Genomic DNA, 12,405 nt, shown 5'->3' on the forward strand with positions numbered 1-12,405 from the left:
CAATTGTTACCATTTATAATTGACCTGATAAATAGAAGAATTTATTTCACATTACATTGTACATACATAAAAAATAGTACTTCAAGTTATATACCTCGTTAGTGTATTAGTAACTTTCTTATCTAACTGGTCGCATGAAATTTTTTGCTTATAGATAATCCTTCTTAAAATGTGCGATTTACATTTTTAAAAATTACATGAGTTAGTCTATTGCGACGACGATATGTGTATAACTTAAACTTATAAAATGAAAATAAAGGCACTTACAACCACCATGCTTTGCTTTCCTTGCAGAATAAGCAAACAAGTAAACATGAAAGCTGCCAGAAAATATGTTAATGATGATATCACAGTTATTGGATTTTTTCTTGACCTTCATAGACACATATATATCATCACATGTTGTCATCCATGTAAAAATAAAAAAAAAATGCAACTGAAGTCATCCATCTAAGGTTTCCTAACCATTTTACTAATTAATCAACTTAAGTATATCATCTAAATAAAGAAATTAAACCTCAAAAAGGAACATTTATATTATAATAATATGTTAAGTTTCATTTCATCATAAAAAATGAAACATAGTACACATTAACACATAGACTAGACTTAATTAATAAGATTTCTGTAGTAACTAAAATGTCCCTTCAAATAACATACTAATTAAACACTACTCCAAATTAAACTAATTAAAACCCCTCCTTGTTTACTTCAAGAGACAATGAAACAAAACACAAGAGCAAATAGTCAGCTATCCATCTCTTCTTCAACATCAACAAATCTGCAATCAGATATGAATTTTATAAAAAAAAAATGAATTTCCAAGAAAAGTTTTATAAATTAAAAAATGTTAAAAATTAATAATTTGAATTCGTACCGAATCAATTATGTCTTCGTTATATATGATGAGTCGATGCAATACTTGACGTGCGAAGCAAGTAGTAAAATGCACCATGCTGGAGTGGCTGAATTGTGATACCCCATTCATTAGTAATAAGTGGTTCACCAGATGAATGAATAAGCACCGCATCTTCACCGAACACTTCCCTCACGTTAAACGGTCCTATCCCAACCTCAAAAGCAACGTCGTTGATAAACACCGTCGATCTTGTGGGACCTGCATCATTAGGGTCCACAGCAACCCCTACAACCACACGTACGTTACACAATCATGAGATAAATGGAACCAATGCAGTAGTCAAATTTATATATATAATTCCACAAGATCCATCCATGCGAACGTTTAATCCAAAAAAAAAATTAGACAAGAAATCATAAAATGAGGGAGCCAAAGGACAAATATAACCTTGTCTTATCTATAAAACATAACGTATGAGAAAATGTAAAAATGTAGTAGTACTACTTTTTTAGCCTTGTTAAAAAACACTGTGTAAAAAGGGAACAGGCCTAGCTTAGCATCAATCACTTCCATGAAATGCCAGTAGAAGATTTTACTTATTATGCTTAAATTTCGTATGAATAGAGACAAACATTTATTCCCATTCTCAGTTCTGGCCCTAAAATAAAATAAAATGAGTGGCTTTCAACTTTCTAGACTATATATATCTTCACTTTTGTCATGAATTTAAATGGAAAAAAATGTTAAAGTGCACATTCATACTAGATATGGTATCATTTGTACTGAGTAGCCAGCCCACTACATACTCAACATAATAAATAAAAAATAAAAAGTAAAGAATATAACACTTCAGTTACTCAATACTCCTCCCCTACTCTACTCACTAGACATATATAACAAAAGAAAAAAAACGTTACTTTTTTTTTTACTGTCTCAATTTATATGACAGTATTTGACTGAACACAAATTTAAACGGAGAAAAAAAAACTATTATCATATATCAAAAATATCCTTATAACTTGTGATCTTTGGAAGCGGAAAAAAAGAATGTCATATAAAATGTAACGGAGTAAAAGGCATACCTTGAATGTGACCAATGGTTGGAATAGTGGTAGAAGCAAGAGGAGAAGCAGTTGAAGTAACAGTATAACTCATGAGCTGTGACTGCAAATTCATTTTCTCATTTTCAGCTTTCTTTGAATTATTAGTAGGTGTTTGACTTATCCCCATCCATTCATTAAGAAAAAGTCCAGAAGACGAAGAAGAAGAATGAGGAGAAAAAGTAGTTGAATCCGGGAAGCAAAACCCTTGTGACATGGCGGAATGATCATGAGTTTGTACTACTGGTGGTGGTTGAACGGTGAAAAAGAAAGGCTGCTCATTAGACAAGAACTCATTATAGTTCTGTTGGTTCACTGAAGAAGTAGGAGAATTCAGCAAGTCCATCACATTCGATGTACCAATTGAGAAAGTCAATGAATTTGGTGAAGATTTATCAGAAGAGGATGAAGATGAAGTAGTAATAATAGGTTGATGAGATGAATTATTCTGGTGTTGTTGAGCTTTAGCTTGTAAATGACGCTGTTTGTGTTTACTTCTTGATTTCCTGTTTTGAAACCAGTAAAACACATTGGCATCACCTACTTGTCCATATTCTTGAAGTTTAGCTCGGATTTTCCTTATCTCATCCCTTGGTGGATTCACCATGCCTGAATTAAAAATTGCTTCCAGTATCCGAATTTGCTCCGGTCTTGGATTCCATCTAGGCTTTGGCTCCGGACTTCGCTCTTCTAATTATCATAATTAAGAAAAAAATAAAAATAAATCAACCGAAAATGTAAAACATTGAGAAAATTATGTGAACATATATTTATATATATATATACCTGGATTGCATGGAGGTCTTTGTTGAATGATAGAAGAGTTGATGTCATGTTGCCATTGGTGATGATGAGAATTGCAAGGTTTGGATTTAAACATACTAGGCCAGTGTCTATTTGATGAAGCCATATTTGATGATGAAAGAAGAACAAATAAGAAGAAAAAAAAAAAAAAAAGGCAACTCTCTTTAGCTTTGCTTTTTTTTTTTTGGTAGTCTATAAACAACCCTAATACACTTCTTATATAGACTCCATACCTACTACTTTTTTTTTTTTTTTTTGTTTAGATTAAAAAGAAGGGAAAAAAAGAAAGCAAATTGTAGAAATAAAAAAGACAAAACCCAAAACAAGAATCACCTGTTAAATGATAAACAAAAATAGAAATGAAATTAAATGTAAAGTGAAAAAGATAGACTAGAGAAATTCTACTAGTACATGGCCCATACCCTTATAATTATAACTTGTTCACAAAATTATTATTATTCAGACTGAAAATACTTGTTCACTACTCAATGTAACAAAAAGCCCAATTAGTTCAATTTGAAGAGAAAACAAAGAGAACATTGAAAGAAGCACATGATGGGGCTTATATTAGAATCTTCATCAGAGTGAAAGACAGTGAAAGCTCATAATTCAAAATAAAAGAGAGAGAAAATACAATAAAAATTGTGATGTTTAATATCTTCAGAAGTCTGATGAAATTGTCTCTTTGTTTTACATATTTTTTGAGTTTTGATGTTTTTTTGGGGTTTGTATATATGAAGAAAGGGAGTATTAATGGAGAGAGGTGGAAAGGTGTTGGATTATTCTAATAAGATGGGGTTGTTGCAGCAGGAATAAATAGGGGAGAAAAGTAAGGGGGTAGGGGGTGTTTGGGGGGGTGGGGTAAAGAAAGGGTTTTGAAAGTCAAGATAATGTAATTGTAGGATTTGAATAGAAAACGGTGGAAGAGAAGTAATTGCTCTTTGTAGATTTGAATGTTTTGGCCAAAGAAAGGAAGTATTGGATTGACTCGAGGGTCATTTTATTACTACAAACACATTTCAAGATTTTTTGCTTCAATGAAGGAAAATAAAATTTATTTCTTTTTTCCCTTTCATTTTCTTTTCAAATATATTTTTTGGGAACTTACCGTTCAGTCAAACTAATTTATCAATATAATACAATTATATATTGATTATGTATACTATATGTATATTAAAAATTTACACATTTGCTAGTATTTTATAAACTAGATCATTCAAATTTTTATTCATCGTGTTAATTTTTTTAAGGGAGGTTCCTATGATTTTTAGGAGTATTTAGTAAGAAATATAGAGAACTTTTATTATTTTTTATTTGTATAGGTGTTAGTGTTGTAACTTTGTTAGAAAATAAAACAGAGTGATGAATTTTTTTATAAAAAAAACTCTTGCTGAGGTAGGAATACTTTTAAGTTTTAAGCTATATTTTCATCACTTCGATTCTCCAAAAAAATTGTTAGTAGTTGTTAGTTTGAGACAGTAGTCAAGGCATTATTTTCCTTTTTCAATTGAGGCAAATTAATTTAATTAAGTGGAAAATAGTAGTTATTATTATTTTCCATAATCAGTTGTGGTAAATATTTTAATGTTTTCATTATTGTCTCGCTATGCAGATAGTACCAAGAGAGGCTTAAATGGAAGTCCTTTCACATTGTATTTTACTAAAGGAGAATTTTCATTAGTAAATATGTATTCACACTAGTTCAATTTGGCATCTATACTAGCTATATTTTAAACTCATCATAAATAATTGACTGCATATAAGATATTTTCCAAGTAGCACTATCCTGCCGTTACTATTAGCAGGAGTTACATAAAGTTATTGTCACGTTATTAAGAAGTCATCTGTTTAAATTATTGATACAACTTTTTATAGAAATACAAAATAACATTGTGTATAGTAAAGTAAAAGCTTAGTGTGAATGATTCACTTTAAATATTTTTATCGTAAATTATGCTATGGTCCTTTAAAAAGAAGCCTAACATGTTGACATGGATGATAGAGTTGGTGCCTAGAGATTGTACAACTATGCTAGGCTTGATCAAATAACACAAACATTTTTAAATTGGGAGATAGAGTTGACAAGAATATAATGTGAAAATCAAGAAGAAAATATGATATACGAGAAGTTGGGATAGACATTAAAAAAAACGGTGGTAACGTCCAATTTAGATTCTATCTTTTTCATAACGCAAGAACAAAATAAAATTTTAAATTTATAAATTCTCATTTTTTAACCCATAAAATATTTGATCAGGATTATTAATTCAGTCAAAGTCATAATTAAAAGTGCTAGCTCAGTTTCTAGTTTCTACCACACACAATGTGTAGTTTCTTATACTATCGATTTAATCACAAGAATATTTATTTATTTCTACAATATTTGACTTAATTAACAGTTTAATACTTTTTATGTCTTATTTTAACTGTCTATTAGCTAAAAAAATTATCCCAAAATAATTAAAGTTTCATCTACATAATATTTGAGAAGAAGGATGATCAATATGTATACCATTATTAGATACATAAAAATACTTAATAAATTATATTTTATATTTGTTATTTTCTTAACGAACTTAAAAATTAAATATGAAAACGATAGTTAAATATGGGATGAAACGAGTAATTTGAAAGAAGAAAAAGATTTTTTTGAGGAGGGTGATTAAGCAAGAGAGTAATTATTAATGGACTTAATTTAGTCCATGTTGTGTTCCTCTTATCCCGACATACCAAGCTCTAACTCCCAACTCCAACTCCCTTGTGTCCCCATTCCACATTCCTCTTTAATTCCACTTTCCCCCAATTATACCTTTATTCATTTCATTTCTTAGTCTTCTATCTCAAATTAGGTGTCGTATTTTTTAAAAAAATTATCTTAAATTACTTATTAGTTAGGTAAGAAGTTTTCATTTTACCTTTTTTGAACATTTTTACCAGAATGGTAAAATAACATATTTCACACTATGTTATTTTACCTTTTTGAACATTTTTATCCTTTTAACTTTAATATCTTTTAATTAAAAAATGGAAAAAAGATCAGTTTATTTTAAAATAAAAAGGATATTATAGACTTTTTAAATTTTTGGCCAAATTCTGGCCAAATTTTCTGGTCATTTAGCATTACCCTTAATTTTATTTGATTCATATTAACTTGATAACTTTAATAAAGTATTTACACGCACAACATGTGAGTTTAATTAAAAACTATTTCGAGCAATTGCTTAACTTTAATTCCACTTAATATGAACAATATTAAGTACTTATCAGTAGTGTTAGTAATTTTACTTGATTTGATAGTTGTAAACAATCATGAAATGGTTGGTTATATAAAAAAAATATTAAATTCAAGGGCTTGTTGAATTGACTCTTGATCAGTCTTGTTGAGATTTCCTACAAGAAGTGGGTAGTATTATCACAATTTTCAAGTGAAACTCAAAAAGTAAATATCAACTGTTCACACATGTAAAATTGAATATTTGATTTTGACCAATGGCCATATAATATACCTGATTCATCAGTTACAAACACTACTGCTTAGGTAAACATGACAAAATTTCAAAGGATAAATGATGGAGTCAATCTCACTTCACTTTTAAGTAACTCTGATAAAACAGATACAAAGAATGAAAAGAGAAATAAAGCACAATCCCATCACTACTCAGAAAGCCCATAACCAATACTAGATATGGTAGTTGTTGTTTAGTAGCCACTGCATTTACAGACATGCCTTTTTTTTTCCTTTTCATAATCATACTGTACTCATCTCGACTAATTTTATGAAAGATGTAATTAATGAAATGATAAGTTTACTATATCATCATTTGAATATAATAAATTTAGCATCAAAAGATGTGATGCAGTGGATGTAGTTGCCCCTCCTTTAATCAAAGATTACCGGTTTGAGCCTTGGGTATTGGAAAAAACCTTGGTAGAAAGCATTTTCCTTTAAATGGAGCACTACGTGTGTCCATAAATTTAATATATTGAAAAAATGGATCTGGAAAATAACTATAGTTAATAATAAGTCTAAATTAAAAAGAAAGTGATAAATTATATTGATTTTTCAAACTTGATATCTATTTTTAAAATATTGGACAAGTAAAAATGGACGGTGGAAGTAATTCCAACCAACTAACTTTGATAGATAAAAATAATTACTTTAGTTTTTTTTTTTGCTCTAACATGAAACTTTGTGATTCTTAATTACTTTATTGACTAGTACACCACATTATTATTCTGATTTTCAAATTATTATATTGCGCTATCGATACACAAATTATGATATATATACAGTCTTACTCTTATCTTAAAAAGATACAAAAAATGATAAAATAAACCCCCGACTTAAAAATAAAACAAACTTAAGTTCTAACTTTTTTTTTCTCATTGTCACAAGCTAGTCTTGTTTTCTTTGCTGACCAAACGTGTGCTCCCACTGTTAGTTCAATTTTCAGTAAACGTGGGATTTTCTGATACATAGTACGTGAAGAAGTAAATACTTTGATAGCTAATTTAAGTGATAGCAGTAGATTCAATCTTTTTCCCAAGAATTTATTATCTACTTTTGAGTTTTACCTCATCTCTTTGCCTTTACCTTTTTCTGCTCACCCATTTTGTCTTCATCAAATTTGTCTAAACGATTAAATTCACTATACTTTTGCTACTTGTTGGTCCCTACACAATTCTATTTAATCCCCTCTTCCTTTTTCTTTTGCTTCTAATTTTTTTTATTAATTCATATTTACTTGTCCATATTAACTTGATATTAAAAAATTTAAACATAATTATTTTACAGCTATATAATACTTTAAATATAAAAAATTTAAATTTTAAGAAATGCATTAAAAAATGGCTATAGTTAATAATTAGAATAAATTCTGAATTAAAAGTAAAAAATTATCTATTGATTTTTTTAAATATGACAAACAAAAATAATTATTGTTTTCTGTATAATGTACAAGTAAAAATAGAATATTTACTTCTTTTTTCCTTGTCCTATTCAAGAAGAAATATTAAAATGAGAATATTATGAATTTTTTTTTCATCAAAGTTGCATAACTATATTTTCGGATAGAAAAAGAACAAAATTATTACTCTACTAACTTAAAAATCATAATTACCGAAAAATCAAACTTTTAGATCAGTGATAATTTTCTTTTTTTGTTTCTTGTCCAGTGTTCAACCCCACATTGGAACTCTGATTAAATTCGAATCATGTATTGCCGGATTCATTTAGGGGTGACGCTTTCAACATGATTTTTTTCTCCATACTCAAGACTCGAATTGAGACATCTAATCAAGCGTGCAGTGATAATTGTTTACTCTATTGTTATTTTTATTTTTAATCTAGTAAATACATACCCAAATTAAAGAAGACCGACCCAACCAAATTAGTTAACCTTCTGATAAGTACAGAAAGTTGAAATTTATTGTTACCTTCAAATGTATTCAAATAACGTATCCTACACCTCCTGTAGCAAACACACTAATTGTTTATTACCAGCTTCAATTCAATGCACTTTATTCAAATAAGTAAATATTTATTTATAAAATAAATATCGTTAGAAATTGATTTATAAATACATAATTCCATACTTGAATATATACCATTGAAACTAATAACAAACAATTAGCGTGTGTTGGTAAACGTCCTTATAAGTTATTTATCAAAAATATTAATATGAAAATATTTTTTTAGCCTAAAAGAGAAATGAACGACAAAAATAGAATGGAAAGACAATTACAGTCATGTTTCAAGAAGAATATCTTGAAGACTATAGATTATATTAGCCATAAATCATAAAATAATTGGCTACGACATAAATACTTGCTATAAGTTATGAGTTGTACACCTATAAGTTAAGTGTTATCTATTTTTGGATTTTTGACTTTTGATTGATTGATTTATTTATTTATTTATTTATTTATTTTGTGTCTAATATTTATATTAGAATTCAATTAAATTTGAATTGACGCGAGAAAGTCCCATATTTGTGAGTAAAGTACTCTTTAACAAAAACGATTATATATCTACAAGAATATAGAATTTATAAGCCATAAAATCATAAAAGAATTGGCTAAGCCAAAAATACTTACTACGTTAAGTTATGAGTTGTACACCTATAAGTTAAGTGTAATCCATTTTTTGCTTTTGACTTTTGATTCTTGGCTTTTTCTTTTATAATTTTTTATTTGGTCTCTAATATATTCATATTAGAACACGATTAAATTTGAATTGACATGAAAAAGTCTCATATTTACAAATAAAGTGTTCTTTAACAAAAACGACTTGTATCTAGGAGATTTCACCACCATCCTTATACTCTAATTTGATGAGGCTTAATGAAACAATCAGTGTGTTATATATATGATAGAACCCATCACATGATTATACTGAATGTTCTCTTATTTAAATAAAATAAGGAAATGGGTATGACTTATGAGTGTGCTGCGCAAAAAGCGCCAACAGCATTTAATCCATGCAAACGTGCATGCAGTAAATACACCCACAACATGTTCGATTAAATGCTAAGACTTGCCTTGCCCCATTCATTATTTTCCTGCACATGCAAACAAAATTATACAATTCCATTTCAACATTTCGGCCACAAAATTAACGAAAATGACATACTTCTGAGTGGTAAATTTTTTAGATCATACCGAAAAGTTTTTCTAAAATTTGAATAGTAGATGTTTAATAAAAAAGTTTATAGTCATATGCAGGTGTTTAATTGAAACAAGTCTTAGTTCAAGTGTCTAAATAAAATTTGCGATTCAAGTTTGAGGTATTGTCAATGTATTAACCCTTTGATTTATAATCATATATGATGTATAGTCTATCTACTAAGTTCATATATCGAAGCATTTATAAGTTTATTTTTTTTCTTGTAGATTGTCAATTTTGTTTGTTTTAAAAGTTAGTGAATATTGTAATTTGTACATAACAAAATAGTAGGGATCTGATTTGTTTTCATTGACCACAACAACAGTTGATCGATCGTGGCTAATGATCCGTGAATTACGCCTACATATTGTTTTGTTTTTTACTTTTGTGAATTCGACCTCTTGGAAATTGAGGACCGCTAATATATAAAATACTCTACAAAACTACTACCTGAACTTCACTTAAATGCTCTTAGAGCTTTTACTTCATCACCTAGCAATTAACCACTTAATTCATTCTTTTTAATTATCTATTTTAAGGGGGACTGAGTTGGTGTAACAGATGATGTGTAGAGAAAGAATAGCGAATGCAAATATCTTCATGTGGTACCAAAAAAAAAAATTGTGGTCATTACACTGTTGATCAACTACAAGTAACTGCTCATAACGGAAGCTTTAGTAACATGATTAAAAATAAGGTAGGCAACCGTTACAACAAGTTAAAATACGTTAGTAGAAAAATTGTTTACATTATTAACGTATATTTAATTTAATAGCTAAAATACTCTTTAAAATATCACGTCCAATACCAACAACGGTGTCATGGTATTGGGAAACTTGAAATTGTTTGAATACCCTCTTCTGGAATGGTTTTTTTTTTTTAATTCTTAACTTTGAGGTGAGGTTGAGAAGGTCCTTAATTTTGTTAATATGAGTTATGATACAGTGGTGAGACATTCTTAATCAGAAATTTCGGGTTTGAGTCTTGGGTATGAAAAAAATAATGTTGGGAGTGCCACCACCGAATGGACCGTAGAGTGCTCAATTAAAATTTTATTGGGGCTTCAATGTGACTTCCGAACACCAGGTGAAAAGAAAAAAAAAAAAGCCCTCAATTTTAGGAATATGAAGAAAGTATATGAGAGTGCTTAAAAATATAAGAATTGAGGAAGGATTAATATATTTGCAAAAAGTTTGGTTCGTTAGGTATAGTAATCAGGTGTTAACATATATTCCGATTGAATTAGAATCTTTGTAAATGTAACATGTTCCAATGAAGGTCCAAAAATCATCAATAGAGGTTAATAATATATACTACAAACTGCCTAAAGTTTTTTTTTTTTTAAAATCTAATTAAGGTGATTGTACCGTACATTTCCGTTAGAAGTCAAACTATATTATACATTATGATATTTAATAGAATAATTACGCAAATTTTGAGAACTTTGCCACTTTCCGTACCCTACTTAAATTTAGATTATTTAATTAATGTATTCTTACCGTAATTATTTAATTGGAATTGAGTTATTCGTGGTGAAAAAATTGCAAGCTACATCCTCACCAAAACAAGATAACATAAAATATGTTATTTTCAGAAATCAAAAGTCAAAAATACCAGACTATTGGATGCATATTGGGCTAGGTGAAACAACTTGACCACGTTGTTTTTTTGTTTCTCCCTTTCACCTAGACTGATTTAATTTCTCGTGATCGCTTAATTAATCATTATTATTTCATAAAATTATTTTTTTCGTTGTAAGAAATGCAATTTTTTAGTTAATAATTATTAGTCAATTAGTGATCATATGATAAACCAACTCGTTAAATTTATCATGCAATTTGTAGTCTTTTTAAGTTAAAATGAAAAGTTCTACAAAAAAAAAGGTTCAAGAACTCTATAGAAATTCTAGACACACAATGGAAAATCAGAGATATATATATTTAAAGTAATGATGCTAGGATTGTCTCTAATTATGTCAACTTAAAAAGACAGGACATATTGGTCTGCGTAGTTAATTGGGATGTTTTATTATTATAATAATTAATAGGGAACAGATCTTTGGTGATGATTATATAAATTAATCATTCCTTAATAACCTACATTCCTTCTGAATTGGATAATATTCATTCATTTTAAATACAAAAAAACGTTGTAAACATTATGATTAATTCCTTGATTTCTTATAATAATAATGTAGGAGCTTGCTGATGTTTCGTTAATAATAAATTATTTCATTAGGGGTTTTACTTTAGAACGATTAGGTACTGACTAATGACTACACATATGAAATGAAGAGCGTAAACTTAATGCGACAAAGAAAAATGGGTAGAGCTGATATTTTTTCATAGTTCGATACATGAATTTTTTTTTTAATTATTAAAAAGACGATAGACAAAGGCTAAAATGCATGGTGTGCCTAGTAATTGAATCATGTGACCATTTTATTTATTAAAAAACAATTAAATTATTAATATTATATATTTAACGTTTCTGTATTCTATAGATCTTGATTAATAGAAAAGAGGCAAAGTCAAAGTTTACAAGTAGTATGGTTTGTCGACTATCCCTACGACTCCCCGTGTGATATGTCACTCTGATTTGATACAACAAACGAGCGAGTCTAATCGATTAAAAAATGAATTCAATAAAAATAGATAAATTACTCGACTCAACTCAACTCACATTTTAAATGGGTAAAAACGAGTTATTCAATTGATAATATGGATATTCATATTTACCCATATTATAATAGAAATCTTGTTAAAAGCTTTTAAAACAAAAAAAAATTAAAGTTTTTTTTATCACTTCACTCCACCCCCTACCCCCATCCCAAAAAAAATAAAAAAAATTACCACCCCACCCCTACCGGTCGCCCCACCCCTACCCCCTACCACCCCCCCCCACACCCCATCCCAAAAAAAAATTAACAAAAAATTTAAATTTTTCAATTAAATTTTTTTTAAAAAAAAAATATTACC

The 12,405-nt window shown here is 28.8% G+C and overlaps 1 protein-coding gene across 2 annotated transcripts; it reads right to left on the reverse strand.

The window, feature by feature from the left end:
* Positions 1 to 593: 593 nt before the first annotated feature.
* Positions 594 to 2,875, reverse strand: LOC125848533 (WUSCHEL-related homeobox 9-like). Of its 2 annotated transcripts, none has more exons than XM_049528417.1 (4): positions 2,746 to 2,875; positions 1,942 to 2,646; positions 878 to 1,144; positions 594 to 781 (listed from the first exon to the last, which is right to left on the reverse strand). In XM_049528417.1, the coding sequence occupies exons 1-3, from the start codon at positions 2,867 to 2,869 to the stop codon at positions 897 to 899; spliced, it is 1,077 nt and encodes a 358-aa protein (XP_049384374.1). In that variant the 5' UTR covers positions 2,870 to 2,875; the 3' UTR covers positions 594 to 781; positions 878 to 896. The 2 variants fall into 2 exon arrangements, with proteins under 2 accessions (XP_049384374.1, XP_049384373.1); XM_049528416.1 differs by having other exon boundaries at positions 1,942 to 2,649.
* Between the last annotated feature and the right edge of the window lie 9,530 nt (positions 2,876 to 12,405).

The sequence above is a fragment of the Solanum stenotomum genome, chromosome 12 (assembly GCF_019186545.1).
Source record: "Solanum stenotomum isolate F172 chromosome 12, ASM1918654v1, whole genome shotgun sequence".
Lineage (NCBI taxonomy): Eukaryota > Viridiplantae > Streptophyta > Magnoliopsida > Solanales > Solanaceae > Solanum > Solanum stenotomum.

Coding starts and splice junctions, on each gene's coding strand:
- LOC125848533 (XM_049528416.1), bottom strand. CDS start 2,869: ATGGCTTCATCAAATAGACACTGGCCTAGTATGTTTAAATCCAAACCT. Junction 2,650..2,745: donor AAGACCTCCATGCAATCCAG/GTATATATATAT, acceptor TATGATAATTAG/AAGAGCGAAGTCCGGAGCCA. Junction 1,145..1,941: donor AACCATTGGTCACATTCAAG/GTATGCCTTTTA, acceptor GTGTGGTTGTAG/GGGTTGCTGTGGACCCTAAT.